Source organism: Crocuta crocuta, unplaced genomic scaffold (genome assembly GCF_008692635.1).
Source record: "Crocuta crocuta isolate KB4526 unplaced genomic scaffold, BGI_CrCroc_1.0 scaffold39, whole genome shotgun sequence".
Classification (NCBI taxonomy): Eukaryota; Metazoa; Chordata; class Mammalia; order Carnivora; family Hyaenidae; genus Crocuta; species Crocuta crocuta.
The window spans coordinates 7,267,471-7,292,906 of NW_027533334.1; the positions used below are offsets into that span (position 1 = coordinate 7,267,471).

Here is a 25,436-nt window from a genome sequence, read left to right on the forward strand (position 1 = left end):
CTCTCCTCCTCATGCTCTTTCTCTCTCAAAAATAAATTTAAAAATTAAAAAAAAAAAAAAAAAGACACAGAGATCAATGCAACAGAATTGATAGCCCAGAAAGAAACCCATACATATAGGGTCAATTAATCTTCAACATCTTCAACAAGGGCACCAAGAACACACAATGGAGAAAAAATGGTCTCTTAAACAAATCATGCTGGGAAATATGGATATCCATGTACAACGAAAGAAAAGAAAGAAAAGAAAGAAAAGAAAAGAAAAGAAAAGAAAAGAAAAGAAAAGAAAGAAAAGAAAGAAAAGAAAGAAAATGGACTCCTATCTTACACCAGTCACACAAATTAATTCAAAATGGACTAGACTTAAGTGGAAGACTTGAAACTTTACAACTGTTATAACATAAGGGAAAAGGTTCCTTGAAATTGGTCACAGCAATGATTTTTGGATACAAGACCAAATGTACAGGCAATAAAAGCAACAGCAACAACAACAACAAATAGACCACACACACACAAGTGGGACTATGTCATATTAAAAAGCTTCTGCACAGCCAAGGAAATATCAACAAGATAAATAGTCAACCTATGGTATGGGAGAATATACTTGCAAGCCATATAAGGGATTAATATCAAAATTATGAAAAATCAACTTCTACACTATCAAAAAAACTCCAATTAAAAATGAGTACAGGAACAGAATAAACTTTTTTCTAAAGAAGCTACACAAGTCCAGGGTACCCGGGTGGCTAAGTCAGTTAAATGTCTGACTTCAGCTGGCCATGATCTCATAGTTCATGGGTTTGAGCCCTGCATCAGGCTCTGTGCTGATGGCTCAGAACCTGGAGTCAGCTTGGGATTCTGTGCCTCCCTCTCTCTCTCTGCCCCTTCCCCACTTGTGGTCCGTGTCTGTCTGCCTATCTGTCTGTCTCTCTCTCTCAAAAATAAAGAGATATTAAAAGGAGAAAGTTACACAAGTCCAACAGGTACCTGAAAACGTACAGAACATTACTAACCATTCAGAAAAATGCAAATCAAAACCACAATAAGTTATCACGTCAAACCTCTTAGGATGACTATTATCAATCAGACAAGAGAGAATGAATACTGAAAAAAGGGAACCTGTGTACAATGCTGGTAGTAATGTAAATTGGTATTGTCATTATGGAAAACAGTATAGAAGTCCCTCAAAAATTTAAAAATAGAACAACCACATTATTCAGCAATCGCACATCTGCTTATATATCAAAAGAAAACAGTATCACTGTTTCAAAGAGATACCTGTACTCTAATGTTCACTGCAACATTACTCATAATAGCCAAGATATGGAAATAACCTAAGTGTCCATCAATGGGTGAGTGGGGACGAACACACGAACACGCGCGTGCACACACACACACACACACACACACAGGAATATTATTCAGCTGAAAAGATAAAGAAATCCTGCCATTTGCAACAACATAGATGAAACCAGAGAGCACTGTGCAAAGTGAAAGAAGTCAAGCAAAAACAAATACAGTGTGCAATCACTAGGATTCCACTTATGTGTAATCTTAAAAAAAAAAAAAAAGTATCAAACTCATAGAATCATAGAAACAAGAGAGTAATAACATTTGACAGGTCCCATGTGAAATGGGCATTATTAAAGGGTACAACCTCTCAGTTCCAAGCTGAACAAGATCTGAGATTCTAATGTACAACTTGGTGACTATAAATAATACTAGTAGATTGTATACTTGAAATTTGCTAAGAGATCATAAGCATTCTCGTCAAAAAAAAAAAAGGAAAAAAGGTAAAAAAAAAAAAAAAAAAAAAGGTTAACTGTGAGGTAATGGAGGTGTTAACTTTATGGTGTAAATCCTTTCACAAGGTACACTTGAATAATCACATTGTACACTTTAAATATAAGCATTTTGTCAATTATATCTCAATAAAGCTGGAATAAAAATGAAAAAACACAACCAATAAGCAAAACATACATAAATACATAAATAAAGCATTCTACCCAGAACAAAACTCAAAAGTATCTATCTTTCTACTACATCTCAAAAAGGACTTAGAACATATCTCTGCTGTTTTTTAAGTTGATTTTAGAAGATTCAAGATATAAAGAAGAAAGAGAACAGGAACCACCTTAATGCTTCCTGTACTTGACTAAACTGAGTACCTCACTTACTAGAATTTGATATATATTCATTAAGTGCAAGTAAATTCAGCATCAGATTCACATATTTAAAACTTCTTCAGCAATACATATATTATTATGTATATCTCACAGAAATGGTGACTTGATTTATTCTTCTCTCAACTGAAGATGTGAAGGGGCATGTATAACCACCACTATCCCTCCTTTACATGTTACTTGGTTATGATACTATATAATTTCTCCACTCGTTCATGTGGCCCATTACCAGGGCAGATTATTTAGGAATCACTGTCAGGATTTCTGAAGCTTCCTTTTCTAAATCCTTCATTCACCTTCTTTACACAAAAGGTAAGATGCCCCACTTCTCAATCCTCTTTCACCATTCCATTAACACCAGAAACAAGAACTCAAACCCAAGGCCTGAAGTTTGTCAATAGCAAATATAGCCAAAGACTAAAAATTATATAGCTACAGTCTCTATAGAATTCTTCAACTAGATCAAAATGATATGAAGTTATTTAGAATTTTATGAACAATTACTTAGGGGCGCCTGGATGGCTAAGTTGGTTATACAGCCGACTTCAGCTCTCAGGTCATGATCTTGCATTCGGGAGTTCGAGCCCCACATCAGGCTCTGTGCTGACAGCTCAGAGCTTGGAGCTTGCTTCCAATGCTGTGTCTCCCTCTCTCTCTGTATCTGCCCTGCTCACACTCTGTCTCTAGGTCTCTCAAGAATAAATAAATGTTAAAAAAAATTTTTTTTAATTATTTAGCTTTTCTGAGTTGTTACACAGGAATGAGTACTAGAGTATCCAACTCCTTCCCAACATAAAAGGGATTCCCTAGTGAATTTAAAGACACCACCCATAATTTATGCGGGACTCTCTTGGGCTCATTTGTTTATATAAGAAAGCTACAGACAGAATCTAGGCTATATTATCACCACCACCATCATTAACCTAGAGCAGTGCAAGTAAAGGAAATCATTAACAATAAATTCCACAGTCTAAGTCAGTGTTTCTGAACCCTGTTAAGCTTCTGAAAGGTGGTGGTGTTAGTCCATTTGGGCTAAATGGACTTATACATTATACAAAATGCTTAAAAGAGCAACACAAATTTATTTCTCATAGTTCTGGGAGCTACTAAATCTAAAATCAAGGTGCCAATATGGTCTGGTTTGAGGGCCCTCTCCCTTTCACAGCTGGTACCTTTTCATTGTGTCCTCACATGGCAAAAGAAGCAGGGATCTCTCTGGAGCCTCTTTTATAAAGGCACTAACCCCATCCATGAGGGCTCATGACTTAAGCACCTCCCAAAGATCCTACCTCCTAATACCATCATCTTTGACGAGCAGAATTTCAACATATGGGTCTTTGCGGGGATTGGGTAACCACATTCAAACCGTAGTCATTCAAATTAATCCCACCTCATTTAAGAGAATTAAATTGTTTTTTTTTTTTAAAGCCATATAAATATTGTTCATAGCCTTACCAACAAATCCTCCAGCATAATGCTCAAGCTTCAAGGACAAGACAGAAAACTTCATTTTTCTCTTGGAGACTACCTAAACAAATAACGGATCTCCACAGCACCAGAATACACAAGGAGAAAGGACAGCAAGACTGTCCTGTGACTCCAACCATTAACCAGGGATTAAAAGCACATACATACATTAACAAAAAGCTTGGTTCCTTTTCCCTAGTTTTTACTAATATTTTAAAGTTTTGGTTTAGATTAAAAGATTTTAAGTTTCTTTTGGAAAGTATTCTGTAAATAGACTTGAAAATGGTTACATTTATCAGGCCAAAGATTTTAAGTTTTTTGTATTTTTTACTTTCTAGGTGATCCAAAGACCAGAATAAATAAGTTCTTTAAAAACAAATTTACTGCTACTCTCTTCAAGTTGAAGAAGCTTTTTTTAACAAGACCTACTAATACAATGAGCAAAGAAAGCATATACACTGTAGAATAAGAACTATGTAGCAAGCCTTGCCCTATTTTACAGACGAGACCCATAGAGGCTGAAAGGCAAGAATATGCAAAAGGATAGAGCATTTAGTTAAGGCTGGATCATGTATATTTATAGGATTACACTAGCGTTAACTAGTTAAACTAACAAATCAGTCCTGGACTACTGACAACAGGTCATGAATCAAATTCTGTATCTAAAGTCCGAAACAAAAACAACAGTTAACAAGTAACAAAATCTGAAAAATCTAAAGGTGACAACAGATTGATCGTTTACTCTTAAACAGCTAAATATTTTCTCAGTGAAATATCTGTATGTTAAAATAATTCAGTGTGGACATATCATGGTGGCCTCTATTTTACCAAACACAACCACTTGGGTCACCTTTTCAATGGAAAAAAAAAATCTCTAAAAAAAACTACTTACAGAGACACGTTAAGGCAGTATAACTATTATCACTAGAATCACCCTCCATCATTATAAATTTCTATTTCTAAGTCTCCTTAGAAGATTGTATAAATATCTTGGCAAGGTTTTTCAAGGCACTGAAGCACAGGAAATCAACAAATGTTCATAGAATTAAACCTTGACTAGGCATGCCTTACCAAGGCAGTTAGCAATATTATATTTTTGTGATGATCCTTTCTGAATTAGACCTCAAATTTCTAAATTTTTAAGTTATATTTTATTACATTCTCAAATATCAATAGTATTTTTAACAGATTCACACCTAGAACTATAAACGATCCCTTCATTTAACCATCACACACTAATTGTATTTACAAAGTAAGTATTTTTTTTTCTTCATTTTTACTCTACAATGTAATAACTAGAAATAATTTAATATGGGCTCATTCAGTCTTACGAGTACATGTGTTATTTTTACCTTAATTTCCTACTACACTAATCAAAACTTAAAATAGGAAAATAAACTGTTTAAAAATGTGTTTCATCTATACGGTCTTCCTGAAAAATTAATTCCAATCACTAACCTAAGTATTAGTCTCTGGGGATGTACATTGCTGAATAATTTGTCCAAATGTCAACTATAATTTTCAAAAATCTTTTCTACCTCAAATTTTAAACATCTGCAAAAAATACTTATTTTGAGAGTAGTTTACATTCATGACACTTGACCTTTTGCTGTACACACCACAAAATTCAAGTCTCAAATACCATGCAAGCAGGAAATCTGATCATTCCTGCAGTAGCCATCTGCATGGTCCAATATCAAGTATTAGTTCTAGGTTGCACTAAGTCATGTGTTACAAATCTTTTCTGCAGCCTTTATAATTAGTTCTAATTTGCCTCTTTTAAAATGTGTTTCTTATGGGACATCTGGCCTTGAAACTTCCACCTTCCCATTGAAAAAAATACTTAGTGTCTGGATTTTTTTTCTCTTTTAATATGGAGCACTCCATGGGTGGTATAACCAAGTCCAGACTTAAAAGAAAAAATTAAATTCCAGGAACAGATGATGATTAAGAACCATTTAAGAATTACCAAATATAAATGTAAAATAAAACTTTGTTGTAATATATCTCACAGATTTCTAAGTCAATCCCCCATGTATTTTAAGTTTACAAAATAAATTTTCATGGGAATATAGCATCAGTCTAATTACTTTCAGAAACTATCAGTTAAATTAGATAAGAAAAGGTTTGGAATCAAAGATTTCATAAAAGGAAAAAAAGAGGAGCCCACTGCATGGATAAGAAACTCAAAGTATCTTCTTAAAATAGGAAATGATTTTAACATCATAAATAACCTTAATTTCACAGATACTGAAGTTATATTTAGGATACACTAAAACTGCCTTAACGTCTAATAAATCAGTAATTTAAATGTAACAATTTAATAATACTCATCAACTCATTTGGTTCTAGAAAGCATTTTTTAAACCTGAAAGTTAAATATGGGCTAAGGAAAAAGTAATAAAAATCAAAGACACTACTTTTCTGTAAAATGAAAATGAAAGAATTTATGATATGCTGGTGTCAGACCCATTTGCTTTCTGTATTAATTTTTGCTAGAAACTTCATAAAAGTCAGTATTACATCTTCACAAGAAAAAAATACTAAAAATAAATGTTAGATGGGTCAAAGAAGAGGTAAATCAGGAAAAAAAAAAAATCAGCTTATGATGCCAAAACTCCACACAATGAAACTTGAAGGTTTCTTAAATTCCACATATGAGTGAAATCATATGATATTTGCCTTTCCCTGACTTATCTGGCTACACATAATACTCTCTAGCTCTACCCACATCAGTGCAAATGGCAAGATTTCATTCTTTCTGATGGCTGAGTAAATAAGATTCCACTGTATATATACATCACAGCTTCTTTATCCGTTCAAACCAGCCAAAGGGAAAAAGAGACAGAGACAGAGACAGAGAGAGAGGCAAACCAAGAAAAAGATTCTAAAATACAGAGAACTAATGGTTACCAGAGGGGAGGTGGGGATAAGTGAAATAAGTGATGGGTGAAAAAGGTGGTGTGCTTGTGATGAGCACACGGTGTGGTATGTAAGTGTTAAACTATTACAGTGTACACCAACACCATACATTAACTAGAATTAAACTAAAAACTTAAAAATGTTGACATGAAGGTAAATTCAATACATTTTCATCTCAAAAAATGAGAAATTTTAATCACATTTAGAAACGTCATGTAAGGGGCGCCTGGGTGGCTCAGTCGGTTAAGCGTTTGACTTTCGCTTAAGTCATGATCTCATGGTTCGTGGGTTCGAGCCCCACGTCGGGCTCTGTGCTGANCAAAAAAAAAAAAATGTCATGTAAAGAAAAAAAAAATCACACAGGTCTTTTGCAAAAATTCAACAATCTTCACCTGAAAATTGGACACAATGAAGTCCCACATCTAGTTGATACAGATAATAAGCCATCTACATGATCCCTGTGATGGTTATGATTAGATTAGGTGAAACTAGTATGTTTAGAATGTTTTATCCAAATTTAAGAACACCCTTTCACAATTAATATGTTACTTTAATAGGTAGGTGAGAAAAAGTGCATGTAAGTTCTGGATAAAAGGTGACATATTCCAAAAGTTAAAGAAATATCAAACACTAGAGTATAACTATTAAAATTGGTTAACATAAACACCTAGATTCAGTAACTTCTTACCTGTATTCCATCTTTAAGTTTCAAAATGCATTCCATTGTATTGATGGTAATTACCACTGGTTCTGAACCAAGTTTTGTCCATGGTACATGGATCCTCAACTCATGAATATGTCCACTTAAAAAAGTGAATGGTAACTTCAATTCCTTAAAACACAAAATATTAAAAGTTAGTGTTTAATTTTTTCATCCTAAATCCAAATTATTTTCTGAAAAGAGAAATGAAATTTCTAAAACAAAAATATTTGTTACTTTTTGTTGAATAATGTCTCTCAAAATAGCATGTAAACTACAGCTAATGATACACCACAAAAATGTATTATACAACTTACTTTTAATAAGCTATTTAATCTGCCTGGGTCTCCATTTCTTTTTCCGCTGAATGGTTATAATATACAATACATGGTACATAATAAAGGTTCAAAATGGTAGTGGTTGTAATAGTCGTAACAGTCAGCAGCACTGAGATAAATGAATGGCATATTGTTTAAAATCTCCATCTAAAAATAAGTATTTAAAACGTGTTTTAAACTAACAAAACAGGATTGTATGGCAAGTTAAAAGGGTATGGAGGGAGCGGAGTTAGAGGTAGGAGAGTGACCTAAAAAAGTAAAAATTGACTAACCTTGAAAAATAAAGTATTAAGCTCTACGCAATTAAAGATTGTACCTTGATACTATCTGGTCATAAAATATAAATGTTTTCTGACTGGTTTCCATTATCATTAGAAAAAAGGTTACAAACGAAAACATAAATGTCACCATAATCACTTTTTATTAGTAATTTGGTTCACTGGCATAAAATTTGTTACAAATTTCGACAAAGAAAAAAAATAAATTGGATGTAGATTATAATCAATCACATTTTTTGAGTTATTTTATTTCTATTTGTGAAAGTTAAGATAAACATTATTCATTCATCCAACAACTGCCCACCTACTTAGTTTAACACCAGAGTCAGCAATATAGTTAAACCAAAGCAGTAAAGCAAATCACTGGGCAACTTGTTCTTTATCTGTAAAATTTACATAACAGTATCACTGAGGAAGAAATGAATTTACATAAAGAATTTAGGATATTATCTTCCAAAGCACTTAGGATATTATCTTCCTCAAAGAGTAATCATTATAAAAATGCTGACTACTTTAACAAATATGTGGGCCTCATGTATAGCCTCCTAAGTTTTTTTTTCCTTGCAGGTACAGAATACTAAAAATCCATTTCTACTACACTATTCTAGTGGTGTGTCACAATTTAAGTATTTGCCATTATTAATTTGAAACATGCAGTAATTTCAAGTAGAAATCAACTGGCACAGATTATATTTTGATCAGTGTCTAAAACAATGTTTACCAAGCACTTTACCTGCATACAATTATTTAATCCTTGAAACAGCCCTAAAAGGTAAATACTATTATTCTACCCATTTTACGAATAAACAATCTTAGGCACTTAAAGGTCAAATAACTGCCCAAAATGACACATTCTGGAAAATCAGGACTCAAAACTGGAAACTATGATGCCCTTGCTCTTCACCACAACTATACTGCATCTATACTTCCATTATGAGCACTTAATACTTTCCATTGGCTATGCATCTATTTTAACAATGAGCCCATGATACTGCCATCTCTACCACTTTCTCACTTGTGTAACAGTGATATATTTGTAAAATGGCTACTAAACTTACAGTTTATATGTACAAACTGAATTTTCTCATTAAGATATTTAAAAAGCCCATGAATCAAGACCTCAGTAACATCAGAATGCTACTAATCAACTACTATCTAAAACACTAACACAAGAGGCAGCATTCTATATTTGAACATGGAATTTTGAACCATATCACCCATGTTGGAAATCCAGTTGAAGTTAAACATTTATTAATCATCTGACTATAAGATCATTTCCATTTCTTCATCAGAACTCTGATAAATGAGAATACATTTATGTCTTGTAAAAGACAAAACACAAATATTATAATAAACCATCCTTAATGTAACTATATAAACAGATTAACTATATAAACTATGTAAACTGTGATAAAAACATACATTTATGTCTTGTAAAAGACAAAACACAAATATTATAATAAACCATCCTTAGTGTAACTATATATAAACAATTTTCACTCCTTTTATTTTTCAAGGTATATTGTGCAACTTTAAAGTATTTTATTCACTTGTAACCATTAAGAAATACATTGTGAAAAACCCATTCCTAAAACCAGAACATCTATGACTGCACAAAGAATATTAGTAACAATTTAAGAGGGTTGGTTGAATTGTTCTCAAAAATCTAATTCTAGGTAGGCTATCACAAAATATTCTAAAATATTCAAAATAGACATGCCTTAAATTTAACAAGCAACAAAAGCAAATAGACAAATCTTAAACCTTCAGGCAGCAAAGAAAAACATTCAAGAGAGTGAAAAAGCAACCTTTGGTATGGGAGAAAATTTTTGTAAACCATGTATCCAATGAGGGGTTAATATCTGAAACAACAAAAAGTAATCCTTCTAAAAATGGACGGGGTGCCTGGACGGCTCCATCAGTTATGCCTCTGACTTCAGCCAAGGACATGATCTTGCAGTTTTTGAGTTGAAGCCCCACACTGGGCTCTCTGCTGTCAACACAGAGCCTGCTTTGGATCTTCGGTCCCTCTCTCTCTGTCTCTCTCTCTGTCTCTCTCTCTCTCTGTCTCTCTCTCTCTGTCTGTCTCTCTCGCTCGCTCTCTCTCGCTCCCGCTCTCTCTCGCTCCCGCTCTCTCTCGCTGTCTCTCGCTCTGTCTCTCGCTCCGTCTGTCTCTGTCTCTCAAAAATCTGTCTCTCACAGTCTCGCACACTATCTCTCTCGCTCTCAAAAATCTGTCTCTCTCTCTCTAAAAATAAGTATTTAAAAAATAAAATCTTAAACATTTTTTAATGAGTAAATGACCAGGCTGCCTGTGTGGCTCAGTCGGTTAAGCGTCGGGACTCTTGATCTCAGGTCAGGCCATGATCTCACGGTTTGTGGCTATGCTGATGGCACTGAGCCTGCTTGGGATTCTCTCTCCCTTTCTCTCTCTCTCTCTCCCCCAAAATAAATATTTTTTAAATGGATAAATAACTGAATAGACATTTCTTTTTTTCTTAGTTTATTGTCAAGTTGGTTTCCACATAATACACATTGCTCATCCCATGCAGCCCTCCTCCATGCCTATCACCCCCCTTCCCCTCTCCTCCACCCCCATGAGCCCTCAGTTTGTTCTCAGCATTCAAGAGTCTCTCCTCGTTTGCCTCCCTCCCTCTCCCCATTCTTCCNCAGTCTCCTTATTTGCTCATTTTAGCCACTCTGACTGGCGTGAAGTGTTTTCTCAGTGTGGTATTGATCTGTATTTCCCTGATGAGTGACGCTGAGCATCGTTTCATGTGTCTGTTGGCCATGTAGACTGAATAGACATTTCTGAAAAGGATACATACAAATGGCCAACTAGTAAAATATATGAAAAGATGTTCAACATCACTAACCAGGGAAATGCAAATCAAAACCACCATGACCTACCATCTCATACCTATTAGAATGACCACGATCAAAAAACAAAACATAACAAGTGTTAGCAAGTATGTGGAGAAATTGGAACTTTTATGTCCTATTGGTAAAAATGTAAAGAAAATGTTATGGAAGTTCCTCAAAAATTTTTAAATAGAATTTCTATCTAAAATCAGTTCTGAGTATGTACCAAAAAGAACTGAAATCAGGATCTCAAAAAGATACTTGCACGACCATGGTCATTGCAGCATTATTCACAATAGTCAAGAGGTGGAAGCAGTCTAAATGCCCACTGAAAGATAAATGGATAAAGAAAATGTGGTATATAGAACCAAATACAATCTTCAAATGAGAAAATTCTGTCTTGTGCTACAACATGAACATGTTGAAGACATTATGCTAAGTGAAATAAGCCAGTCACAAAAAGACCAACACTGTAGGATTCTACTTACATAAGGTATCTAAAGTAGCCAAAATCTTAGAAAGTAAAATTGTGGTTGCCAGGGGCTGCAAGGGGATGGGGAGGAAAATGGAAATTGTTGTTAAATGGGTATCGAGTTTCAAGTTTTGAAAGATGAAAAAGTTCCGGAGATCTGTCCAACAACAATGTGCATATAGTAAATTAACACTGTAATACTTAAAACTGGTTAAAATGGTTAAGATGGTAAATTTTATGTTATACGCTTTCTACTACAAAATAAAAATGAATACAGAACTTCAAGAATTATGTTAAGAAGCTGGCAAATCCTCTTTCCAAAAAGCAATAACAAAAATGGACAAAGTTGTTAAAAATAACAGAAAAATCAAAGGCAATAGGGAAGTCTAGCCTCCGGTCACAATATTTGTTGGTACAAGCAACAAAACAGCATACCTGAAAGAAAATTAACATAGAGATCATGAGAACAAAATAGTCAAAGATGGCCTAGCTGTGATTTCACATATCCCAGATAGTCTGGAAAGTGACATGCATTTGCCATGTTGTGCTTACTCAGAGGACAGAGAACTAACAAGCTACTCATTCATGGTTGACCAAGAAGCCATGTAAATCCAGTAAGTTAAATATACATATATGTTCATATTTATATACACATATACACGTCTATACATACACACACACACACACACACACACAGGATCAGACTTATGAACTCCCAGAATTGAGAACATTATCCGGTCTATGTATATGTCCCATGCCAAAGAGTAGAAAAATTACTGGTTCAAAGGTTTAAACAGCCCCTAGCCAATCACTAGCTGATGACTAAGCTATAGCAACCCAGGGTAACCCATAGGAAACCAGGGTTGAAAACACAAAGTATTAGGTGATATGGAGAGGAAGAATACCAACGTTAGAGGCCACACATTATAGGGGGAACACCACAAATGTAGCTCAGGCAAGTGACTAAAGAAATAAATCAACAACATAAGAGCTAGAGGAAATCAGAATTCAGAGTTGCTACAACTTGCTATCTAAAATGTCCAGTTTAACAAAAAATTATGAAACATGAAAAGTATACAAAGTAAATAGAAACTGTCTCTGAAGATAGTCAATTGTAGGACTTAGTTCACAAAAACTTCAAAACATCTATTATAAATATGTTTTTAAAAAAAAAGGAAACTATATTTATATAATTCAAGGAACAGAAGACAATGGTTCATCAGACAGAAAACATCAATGAGACAGAAATGACCAAGAACAACCAAATAGAAATTAAGGGACTGAAAAATACAGTAAATAAAATCAAATATTCACTAAAAGAACTCACCATCAACCAACAAAAAAAAAAAAAAATTAGAAAATCCACACCCAGACATACCACACACAAAATGTTGAAAGCCAGAGACAAAAAGAAAATCTTGAAATAAGAAACAAAATAGCTCACTTCTCATTACAAACAATAGTGGCAAGACAGTAGTGAGAGGAAAATTTAAAACAATTAAAACCTGGGGGTGCCTCAGTAGCTGAGTCGGTTAAGCGTCTCACAGTCTATGGGTTCGAGCCCTGCATGGGACTCTGTGCTGACAGCTCAGAGCCTGAAGCCTGCTTCAGATTCTGTGTCTCCCTCTCCCTCTGCCCCTCCCTCCCTCCTCCTCTCGCTCTCTCAAAATAAAATAAAGACATAAAAAAATAAAAAATTTAATAAAAAATAAAAACTTATCAACCATGAATTCCATATCCAGCAAAAGTATTCTTCAAAAGTGTAGGCAAAATAAAGGAATACCCAAATAAACAAACACTCTGCTAATTCACTGCTGACAAAATACTAAAAGTTCATCAGACTGAAGGGAGGAATATCAGATGGGAATTCAAATCCACACAAAAAACATCAATGAATGTTATTTTACCTAGATAATCATTAAAGGACACTATAAATTTTTCTCCTGATGTAACAGGCCATTCCCTAAAACAGAATTATAAAATTGTACTGTTGAGATTATAACAAAGATGCAATTCATAAGAGTACAAAGAGGGAAGAAATGGAGCTATAATGGAGAAAGTTTGTCTTATTGTAACAAATTTAGCATTAATCTCAAATAGACTGTAAAAATTTGGATGCATATTATAATCCTTTGAGCAACTACTAAATAAAAATAATGTGAAAATTAAAGGAAGTAAAATGAAACACTAAAAAATATCTACTTAAAGTAGTAAAGAGGGCTCAGCTGGTTAAGTGTCCGACTCTTTTGATTTCAGCTCAGGTATAAAAAAAAGGCAGAATAAAAAATTCCATGACAAAGACAGCAGGAAAAAAATAGAAAAATCAAAGTTCTATGCAGATAAAATTATAAAACCCCAACAATACTGAGGAAGAAAATACAAATCACCAGTATCAGTAAGGAAAAAAGGATATTATAACAGATCATAGGTTTTGTTTTGTTTTTTTTTAATTGAGTCAACTTTAAACCGGGCCACAAAAACCAACTTCATGGCTTTACTTAAGACAGTTTTGATCAGGGTTAAGAAAACTTTTTCAGTAAGGCCCAGAAAGTGTATATTTTAAGTGTTTGCAAGCCATGCACTCTCTGTCCCATCTACTCAAGTCTCCCATTGTAGTTTGCAAAAGCAGCCACAGTTAACATGTAAACAAATGAAAATAGCTGTGCTCCAATAAAATGCTACTTACAAAAGCGGGCCCATTGTTTGCTGATCTCTGATTTTGAAGAAATGGAGAAATTCACTGAAAAACATAACTAACCAAAACTAAGAAAAGAGATGAAAATCTAAAAAGTCCTATATCTGTTAAAGAAAGTAAATCAAGAATTTAAAACTTTCCAAACTGAGAAAACTCCTGACCCACATGACTCCATAACTCATTTTTCCTAACATTTAAAAAACTAATAAAAGAACAGGGGCGCCTGGGTGGCTTAGTCGGTTAAGCGACCGACTTTCGCTTAGTTCATGATCTTGCAGTTCGTGGGTTCGGGCCCCGCGTCGGGCTCTGTGCTGACTGCCAGCTCAGAGCCTGGAGCCTGTTTCAGTCTGTGACTCCCTCTCTCTCTGACCCTCCCCTGCTCATGCTGTCTCTCTCTCTCTCTCTCTCCTAGAAATAAATAAAACATTAAAAAAAATTAAAAAAAAAAAAAAGAACAAAGTTGGGAGATTACACACTTCCTGATTTCAAAACTTACTACAAAGTTATGATAATCAAAACAAAGTGATACTGATATAAAGACAAACATACAAACCACCAGGGGAATTGCATTGAGAGCCCAGAAATAAACCTTCCAATCTAAGGCCAGGTGATGTTCAAGAAGGGTGCCAAGACCATTCAACAGGAAAGGACCTCAACAAATGGTATTGGTAAAACTGGATTTATAGAAATAAATGAAGTTAGATCCTTATGCCATATACAAAACTTAAGATGAATCAGGGGCACCTGGGTGGCTCAGTCGGTTAAGCATCCAACTTCGGCTCAGGTCATGATCTCACAGTTTGTGGGTTCGAGCCCTGCATCGTGCTCTGTGCTGACAGCTAGCCCAGAGCCTGGAGCTTGCTTCAGATTCTATATCTCCCTCTCTCCCTGACCCTCCCCTGATCGCGCTGTCTCTCTCTCTTTCAAAAATAAAACATTGAATTTTTTTTTTAAAAAGATGAATCAAAGACCTAAATGTAAGAGCTAAAACCATAAAGCTCTAAGAAAACAAAGAAAAAGCTGAGTAATATTCCATACACACACACACACACACACACAACACACACACACATCACATCTTTATCCATTCATCAGTCAATGGACAATTGGGCTCTTTCCATAATTTGCCTATTGCTGATAGTGCTTCTATAAACACTGGGGTACAAGTGCCCCTTCGAATCAGCATTTTTGTATCCTTTGAAATAAATGTCTAGCTTTTATTGCTGGGTCATAGGATATAGTTCTATTTTTAATTTTTTTGAGGAACCTCCATACAGTTTGCCAGAGTAACTGCACCAGTCTACATTCCTACCAACAGTGCAAAAGTGTTCCCCTATCTCTACATCCTTGCCAACATCTGTTGTTTCCGGAGTTATTAATTTTAGCCACTCTGACAGGGAGGAGGTGATATTTCATTGTGGTTTTGATTTGTATTTTAGAAAATGGAGAATTTTGGGGGCACCTGGGTGGCTTAGTCGGTTAAGCGTCCGACTTTCGCTTGGGTCATGATCTCGCAGTTCATGCTGACTGCCAGCTCAGAGCCTGGAGCCTGTTTCAGTCTGTGACTCCCTCTCTCTCTGACCCTCCCCTGCTCACGCTGTCTCTCTCTCTCTCTCCTAGAAATAAATAAAACATTAAAAAAAAAAAAAGAAAATGGAGAATCTTTTTAAATGCTGCTTATAACAAAAAGATCATGTTTAAAGATATATGTGCAAAGCCCCTCAGAAAACTTCAAATCATTGCTGAAAAAAACCTGAAGACCTAAAAAACACAGAAAGCAGTGTTCTATATATGGATTTAAAAACTCAATACTAGGTCAATACAATATGTGTTAAGGTTAATTCCTCCCAGAGTAATCTACTGAGTTGATGTAACCTCAACAAAAATGTCAGTGGGTTTCCCCTTTGAGAACTCTAAAATTTGCAACTTGAAATTAAATGTATATAGAAATGCAAAGGACTTGCAACAGTTATGACAAGGAAAAAAGAACAAAGTCTCACAAATTACACTAGACGATACCAAAATTTACAATAAAAGACAGTATGACAGTAACACAAGAATATACAAATGGGCTACAGAGCAGATACAGACCTTAGAAATAAATCCACATACATCTAACAGCCTGATTTGCAACCAAGACTTAATATATGTCAATAGAAAAAGTATGGTTCAACAAGTGGTGTGAATCAATTAAGGGTCAAAGGAAAAAAAGTACATCTTGACCTCTACTTCACACTTAGAGAAAAATTAATGTTAGATAACTCAAAGAAAACAAAGCTTCTAAAAGGAAAGAAGCGAACAGCAATATGCAAAACAATGAGACCGGACCACTTATACCATACACAAAAATAAATTCAAAATGGATTAAAGATCTAAATGTGAGACTAGAAAACATAAAAATCCTAGAGGAGAATACAGCAGTAACTTCTTTGACTTAGCCATAGCAACTTATTTCTAGTCAGGTCTCCAGAGGCAAGGGAAACAAAAGCACAACTATTGGAACTTAAAATAAAAAGCTTCTACATAGTGAAGAAAACAACCAACAATACTAAAAGGCAGCCTACAGAATGGGAGAAGATACTTGCAAATGACCTCCAATAAAGAGTTAATATCCAAAATCTATAAAGAACTTATCAAACTCAACACCCAAAAAATAAGTAATCCAAATAATGGGCAGAAGACCTGAAAAGACATTTCTCCAAAGATGACATACAGACAGCCAACAGGCACACAAAAAGATGTTCAGTATCACTCATCATCAGGGAAAGGGATACAGGCTTCCTGATGGTTATAGCAGCATTGTGAACAATAGCCAAATTACAGAAATAGCACAAATTTCCATAAATAGATGAATGGATAAAGAAGCAATGTGTGTGTATATACACACAATGGAATATTACTCAGCCATCAAAGGAATGAAATCTTGCCATCTGCAAGGACGCTGATGGAGCCAGAGTATATATGTTAATCAAAATCAGTCAGTCAAAGAGAGACAAATACCATATGACATCACTGATATGTGGAATTTAAGAAACAAAAAGAGCACAGAAGGAAAAGAGAGGCAAACCAATTAACAGACTCTTAACTAGAGAATAAACTAATGGTTACCAGAGAAGGGAGTAGGGGATGGGGGAGATAGGTGATAGGGATTAAGGACTGTATTCATCATGATAAGCATGGGGTGATTAAAATAAAAATCACTCCCCCCCCAAAAAAAAAAAAAACAAAAAAGAAAACAAGATAATGTCTTCATGTTCCCAGAATAAGCAAATTTTTTAACGTTCTTTATTTATTTCTGTGAGAGAGTGAGAGAGAGAGAGAGACAGCATGAGCAGGGGAGGGTCAGAGAGAGAGGGAGACACAGAATCTGAAGCAGGCTCCAGGCTCTGAGCTAGCCATCAGCACAGAGCCCGACACGGGGCTCAAACCCACAAACTGTGAGATCATGACCTGAGCTGAAGTCGGACACTTAATTGACTGAGCCACCCAGGTGCCCCACAAATATTTCTTAAACAAGACAAAGGAAAAGACTGAAAACTTAGATTTCAATGAAATTATAAGCTTCTATTCACCCAAAGATAACTTTAAGAGACGAAAAAGACAAGCCACAGACTGGGAGAAGATATTGCAAAACACAGCTGGCAAAGGACTCCTTTCCAAAATATGTAGAGAACCCCTACACATCAATTTCAAAAAAAGAAAACCCAATTTTTTTAAAGGCAAAAGAATAAAAGCTTTACAAAGAAGTATATCCAAATAGCCATAAGCAGCACGTAAAATGTGCTCAACATCATTAATCATTAGGGAAGTGCAATTTTTTTTTAATTTTTTTATTATTTACTTTTGAGAGAGAGAAAGCACATTCGAGCAGCGGAGGGAGGGGCAGAGAAAGAGAGAGAGAGAGAGAGAGAATCTGAAGCAGGCTCCAGTCTCTAAGCTATCAGTACAGAGCCTCACAAGGCTCAAATGCACTAACCGTAAGATCATGACCTGAGCCCAATTCAGATGCTTAACCAACAGGGCCACCCAGGCACCCCAGGAAATGCAAATTTAAACTGAGACACCACTACACACCCACCAGAAAGGCAAAAATTAAAATAACAAACATGCCAAGTAATAGCAAAAATTCAAAGTAACTGGACCTCTCGTACACTGTTGGTGAGAATGTAAATTAATAAAAACCACTTCGGAAAGCTATTTGGCAGTATCCAAAGTTGTAGATATATACCTACCTAAGGGAAAGTTAATACCTATGTCCACCAAAATACATGTACAAGAATGTTCACAAGAGCTTTCTTCATAATAGCCAAAAGTAGAAAGTATCCCAATGTACACCAATGGAAAAATAAATTGTGAATCTTTAGCCAATGGAATACTACAAGACAATACAAAGAATTACAGTTCCTGCAACATGGATTGACCTTAGCCATCAAGTCAACAGCCATACACATGTGATTCCAATTAATTAGGGTTCAAGAACAAGTAAACTTCTGTGTATATGGACGTCAGAATAACAGCCACCTGTACATCAATGGAAAAATAAATTGTGAATCTTTAGGCAACAGAATATACAAGGCAATACAAAGAACCAACCACAGCTCCTGCAACAACACCGGCTGACCTGAGCCATAAAGTCAAACGAAAATAGCCAGACACATGTGATTCCAATTTACTAAGGTTCAAGGACCAGGTAAACTTCTCTGGGTATATACAAGTCAGAATAATAGTCACCTGTTTTAGGGATAGAGATCCTGATTTGCAAAGGGGAGCCATTCAGGGTGCAGGAAACATTTTCTTTTAATGTTTATTTCTTTATTTTGAGGAAAAGGGCACACAAGCAAGCAGGGAAAGAGCCAAGAGAGAGAACTGCAAGCAGGCTCGGTGCTCCAGCCCGATGGTGGGGGAAGCTCAATCCACAACCATGAGATCATGACAGGAACCATAATCAAGAGCCCCATGCTCAATCAATTGAGCTATCCAGGTGCCCAGGGAATATTCTATTTCTTGATCAAATTAGCAGTTACACAGGTGTATACATACATAAAAACAGAGCTGAATACTTAGGACTTGTGCTTTTGTTTAAAAAATGAAAATATTAAAATAACCTTGGATAGAAAGGGAAGGGAACCAAGCGTATTATTTCTTAGTGATAACTCTAGATTATTCAATAATACAGGAAGCAGCAGAATATAAATATTATTAACTTTCACCATCAGATTAAAACTTCTCTTGGGGGCGTCTGGGTGGCTCAGTCGGTTAAGTGTCCGACTTCAGCTCAGTTCATGATCTCACAGCTTGTGAGTTCAAGCCCCGCATCGTGCTCTGTGCTAAGAGCTCAGAGCCTGGAGCCTACTTCAGTTCTGTGTCTCCTTCTCTGCCCCTCCCCTGCTCACACTGTCACTCTCTTCTCTAAAAAATAAACATTTTAAAAAATGTTTTAGGGGCGCCTGGGTGGCTTAGTCAGTTAAGCGTCCGACTTTCGCTTAGGTCATGATCTCACGGTTCGTGGGTTCGAGCCCCGCGTCGGGCTCTGTGCTGACTGCCAGCTCAGAGCCTGGAGCCTGTTTCAGTCTGTGACTCCCTCTCTCTCTGACCCTCCCCTGCTCACGCTCTCTCTCTCTCTAGAAATAAATTAAAAAAACCTTAAAAAAAAAATGTTTTAATAAAAGACTTCCCTTATCTCCTATGCATAATGACAACTGCATAGATATATGCATGGGAAAATGTCTGAAAATATCCAAATAAAAGTGCTAATAGTGGATAGCTCTAGATAGTGGGAGTAGAAAAGACTTTTTTACTTAATATCTTTTGCATATAATTTGAACTTTCAATAATACTTATTGATATTTTTACTTTTTAATTTAAAAAATAAAATAAAATCCCTTACTAATGCTTAAAAAAAAAAGGACTTCCCTTATCTCCTAGAAAGCAGTTGGTCTGGCTCTTCTGAGTTTCCACAGATAATTTTTGTATCCCAGAGCCTAAGAGAGTTGCCTAGCATATGTTAGTAATAAATGTACTCAATGGATTAATATATGAAATTTAAAATTACAGTTCATTTACATTAGACCAATCTCAAGCCAAAAGAAAAAGAGACCTAAAAAGTGAATAACAAAGAAGTTTTTAATTTTGCAGGCTTTCTCAATCTAGGTTTACTCAATTCTCTGAAGATGCCCCCGGTAATGTCATCCTTCCTACTAGGAGACAGAACTTTCTTACTATCTTTCTGATCCTTCCATTCCCCAAAAAAGGAGAATGGCAATGTCATATTTTCCAGCTTCATTCAGGATCTCAGCAATGTATATTAGCATATCCGGTAATGCTTGAGGATTAAGTAAATACACTGAACAATTCATACAAGAACAATGAAACTGTTTTTCCAATCTGTTGTGGCACCTTTTGGGAATCCAATTCTAACAAGCCATGAAAAAGACTTCTGTAAAGAAAGGTCTGTAGTTTCAGGGTAACAAAATACTTCAGCAGAACATTTAAGTTTTTAAAGCATAAAGCCGAAGTGCAGGAAACAACGGATAATTGCTAAACAAGCTGTAAATGTTTCCAGGTAATGACAGCTACACAGCTTACCTGTTCCAGCACATCCAACTTTAACTCGAGCTTGCTGAGAACCACGTCTCCACCCCATAGTGAAAGCTGTAGATCTGACGGTTTTAAATTCTTGATGTAGCGATTCACATAGCTCATTAAAATTGGAGTCACATAGGACTCCAGCATCTTTCAAGGTGCAGAGGAGTCAAAGTCAGAAGCTGGAGGGGGTAAAGGCAAACATGAGAAGTAACTGAGTCGGCGGTGCAGCCAAAGAAAGAGCATTTCTCGGGAGGGGTTGAAAAGGCCGAAAAGCAACAGTCCCCACCAAACCAGCCGCTCGCCTCCTCCCAGAAGCCGAAAAAGAACAAGTGGACGCTCTCCTCCAGCCGCGACTTCCTCACTAGTGTAACTCCCCTCAACTCGCCTGGCGAAGGGTGGGAGGGACAGGGTTGAAGTGAAGAGAGCGAATCCCCGGGAGTGGGAGAATGAAGCGAGCGGGATCCCCTTCGNACCCTCTCCAGCCCAGCAGCCCCCACGAGGCCCTCGCCTCCAGGAACCCAGCCGGATCTACCACCGTAGAACCAGGACGGGAACCAGGGGCTCCAGCCCCGGGGCCGTACTGCACCCTCCGCTGACACTTACGCCAAAAAGTACCGTGGCGTCCCCTCCACCACCCAGTACCCGGCACCCGGCACCCGCCCCCGGCGGTCGCGGCGGCGCAGCTCCGGTACGGAGCCACTTCCGGGTGTTGCCCCTTCGGTGCTCAAAACAAACTGTCCCGCCACCGCCACCGCTCGACTCCGCAGCGGGGCCGGAGTTCGCAGGCTGGCGCAGCCACTGAGTGCGTCTTCTAGGAGACCTCTCGTGCTGGGATAGCTTGCGGCCCGCTTCGACCCCGCCGGGGTTTTAAGACAAAGCTCTAGAAAATGCGCGGGGAAGGTGGGCGGACCGGTAAAGAGGAGACACCGGCGGTCCGGAAGTGGCGCTCCGAGGGAAAGCGGGTGCGGGCGGTCGAGGTCGTGTCGGGGTGGGGAAGTACGGAGGGCCTTGGGGAGGAAGAAAGCGGGTACCCGTGTTCAAAGCCCTGAAAAACAAGTGACTGTTGTTTTTCTTGGGAAACGGATGGCCTGGGGAGAGGAACTTGGGTTCAGTGGGCAGGGCGGTGGCAAGAAGGCCGCAGGTAGGAGCAGCGAGGTGTTGGAGGCGGCGGAGGCGGATTTAAATTTCGAGCCGAGGTTCACTTGCTGTAGGAAAGGAGGAAAATTAGAGGAATTAGGATGTGTAATTTAGAGGAATGTATTTTGACCAAACGTGTGGACAAACCCTCGCGTTCTTTGGCAAAGCAGCGGTCTGCAATGAGTCTCCCTAACTTTGCTGATGTGGGTGCAAAAGGAAGGGCCAAAAAGAAGATTGGATTGCAGTGGGCTGTGGGGCTTCCGAAAACTTTAGGGAATATCAACAGGAAGAAAGATATAAAATTCCTAGAGAGAAAATGAAAAGAAATAGATGATAAGGAATGAATTCAAGAGTTTTAAGAGGCAGTGTTGTTTTTGTTAGGCCGAGAATGTAAAAAATACTACCTTTCCTTCCAGTACTTTGCAAGCTAACAAAACCTAAAACACAAACACCTAACTCAGAAAAGTATACAGTGGGTTTACACAGAATATGCTCCCGGATTTTTGACCAGAGTTACTTTTGGTAACCTCAAGAAAACAATTACCACTGCATTTTGAAAATAGACTTCCGTTATAAAGTGATTAAAATACTCATATTCTTGGGTTTAACTGAAAATAGTTCATAGTTTTCCAGAATTTTTAAAGCTCATTACTGGAATTCAAATTATGATTTCTTGAAAGAGTGTTGGCAACTGCCATAGAAAAGAGGCATAAGGAAGGATGCCACAGTGTTTACATTTATAATGTTAATGAAAGTTTCAGGGGGGAAAAAAAACAGATAATTGCTAATTCAGAGCAACTGTGCACTCACAGATAAGCCTTAATGAACAACCCATGTAATCTGGGTCTTACTAAACCCCACTATATTAGCCAAGTAAATTAAGTAATTTCTTACTTACCTATATCACCTGAAAAGTGAATAGGACGCCATGACTCAGAAATCTTAATATACAAAAATAGTTCCACTAATTGTATGAAAGCCCTAGTGGTCTAGAACTGAAGCTACAGGTCTTGTTAGTTTTCTAGAGAAAGAAAAAGGGCTTAGTCTTGTGTGGCAATTTAATATATAAGAACAGTGTATTAATATAAACTTAGATTTTTTTTACCATGCTATATAACAAAGTATTGATATTCTAAACATTTTTTGTTCTAGGATGCCATTTTTCCTGGGAGACAACAAATAATATTTGCCAAATTCCTGCCTTGAGAAAATTATTTGGTCATTGATTTTTTGTTTAGTTTTAAGAAAAAAAAGTAGTTGTTTTCAACCTGTGCTCCATTGCATCCTGTTTTCTAAGCAGTCAAAATACTGTTTTTCTTTCTACAAATTTTTATTTAAATTCCAGATAGTTAACATATGGTTGATGTTAGTTTCAGGTGTAGACTTTAGTGATTCGTCACTTCCATAGAACACCCAGTGCTCATCACAAGGGCCCTCCTTAATACCAACCACCTATTTCAGGATCCCCCTGCCTACCTCCTCTCCAGTAACTGTTTGCTCTCTGTAGTTAAGAACCTGTTAGGGACGCCTGGGTGGCTCAGTCAGTTAAGCGTCCCACTTGGGCTCAGGTCATGATCTCAAGGTTCATGGGCTCAAGCCCTTTGTTGGGAGTCTGTCTGCAGATTCTGTGTCTCCCTCTCTCTGACCCTCCCCTGCTCATGCTGTCCCTCTCTCTCTCAAAAATAAATAAAACATTAAAAATTTTTCAAAAAAAAGAACCTGTTAATTGCTTTGCCTCTCTTCCCCCTCCAACCCATGTTCAGTTGTTTATTAAATTCCGTATGAGTGAAATCATATGGTATTTGCCTTCCTCTGACTGCCTTATTTTGCTTAGCATAATACTTTCTAATTCCATCTAAATCATTGCAAATGGCAAGATTTTGTTCCTTTCTATGGCTGAATAATATTCCATTGTATGTATATACCACTTCTTTATCCATTCATCTATTTATGGACATGTGGGCTCTTTCCATAATTTGGCTATTGTTGATAATGCTACTATAAACATCAGGACGCATATATCCCTTCTAGTCAGTATCTTTGTATGCTTTGGGTAAATACCCAGTAGTGCAATAGCTGGATCGGAGAGTAGGTCTATTTTTAACTTTCTGAGGAAACTCCATACTGATTTTCAGAGTGGCTGCACAAGTTTTCATTCCCACCGACAGTGCAAGAGGGTTCCTTTTTCTCTGCATCCTCACCAACACCTGTTGTTTCTTGTGCTGTTGATTTTAGTCATAGTTGCCAGATGAGGTGGTAGCCCATTACACTTTTGATCTGCATTTCCCTGATGATGTGATGCTGAGCATCTTCTCAGGTGTCTGTTGGTCATCTGTATGTCTTCTTTGAAGAAATGTCTATTCATGTCTTCTGCCCATTATTTAATTGGGTTATTCATTTTTTGGAGTTGAGTTTGATAAGTTCTTTATATATGGATACTAACCCTTTATCAGATATGTCATTTGCAAATATCTTCTCCCATTGCAAAGACTGCCTTTTAGTTTTGTTTCTTGTTTCCTTCACTGTGCAGAAGCTTATTTTGATGAAGTCCCAATAGTTTACTTTTGCTTTTATTTCCCTTGCTCAGAAGATGTATCTAGTAAGAAGTTGCTACGGCCAATGTCAAAGAGGTTACTGCCTGTGTTCACTAGGATTTTGATGTTTTCCTGTCTTACATCTAGGTCTTCAATCCATTTTGAATGTATTTTTGTGTATGGTGTAAGAAAGTGGTCCAGTTTTCCCAACACCATTTGCTGAAGAGACTGTCTTTTTCCATTGGCTATTTCCTACTTTGTTGAAGATTAATTTAACATATAATTATGGGTTAATTTCTGGGTTTTCTATTCTGTTCCATTGATCTATGTGACTATTTTTATGACAGTACCATACTATCTTGATCACTACAGCTTGGTAATATAACTTTAAGTCAGGAATTGTGATGCCTTCAGCTTTGCTTTTCTTTTTCAAGATTGCTTTGGCTATTTGGGATCTTTGTGTTCCCTTATAAATTTTAGGGTTGGTTGTTCAAGCTTTATGAAAAATCCTGGTGATATTTTCATAGAGACTGCATTAAATGTGTAGATTACCTTGGGTAGTATAGACATTTTAACAATATTTGTTCTTCCAACCCGTAAGCATGGAATATTTTTCTATTTCTTGGTGTCATCTTCAATTTCTTTCATTACTGTTTTATACAGTTTTTTCAGAGTACAGGTCTTTCACCTCTGGTTAGGTTTAGTCCTTGGTACCTAATGGTTTTCGGTGTGATTGTAAATGGCATTGGTTCCTTGATATTTCTTTCTGCTGCTTCAGTATTGATGTATAGAAATGTAATATATTTCTGTACATTGGTTTTGTATTCTGCAACTGAATTTGTGTGTCTCAGTTCTAACAATTTTTTGATGGAGTCTTTTGGGTTTTCCTTATATAGTGTGTCATCTGCAAATAGTGAAAATTTGACTTCTTCGTTGCCGATTGGGTGTATTTTATTCTTTCTGTTGTCTGGTTGCTGAGGCTAGAACTTCCAGTACTATGTTAAATAACAGTGGTGAGAGTGGACATCCCTGACTGTAGAGGAAAAGCTCTTACTTTTTTCCCGATGAGGATGATATTAGCTGTGGACTTTTCATATATGGCCTTCATTATGTTGAGGTATGTTCCCTCTATCCTTACTTTGTTGAGGGTTTTTATCATGAAGGGATGTTGTACTTGTTAAATTATTTGTATCTATTGAGAGGATCATATGGTTCTTATCCTTTCTTTATTAATGTGGTATATCACATTGATTGATTTGCAAAT

At 36.7% G+C, this 25,436-nt stretch overlaps 1 protein-coding gene across 2 annotated transcripts in view; it reads right to left on the reverse strand.

Moving 5' to 3' along the window:
* Positions 1 to 21,176, reverse strand: part of VPS13B (vacuolar protein sorting 13 homolog B) — a 761,997-nt gene extending 740,821 nt beyond the window's left edge. For both annotated transcript variants that reach the window (XM_077748161.1, XM_077748160.1), the window contains exons 1-3: positions 21,105 to 21,176; positions 20,502 to 20,680; positions 7,260 to 7,403 (exon numbers count right to left, since the gene is read on the reverse strand). In XM_077748161.1, coding sequence (XP_077604287.1) covers positions 7,260 to 7,403; positions 20,502 to 20,648 — 291 coding nt within the window. In that variant the 5' untranslated portion in view covers positions 20,649 to 20,680; positions 21,105 to 21,176. The remainder of the gene's footprint in view (positions 1 to 7,259; positions 7,404 to 20,501; positions 20,681 to 21,104) is intronic.
* Between the last annotated feature and the right edge of the window lie 4,260 nt (positions 21,177 to 25,436).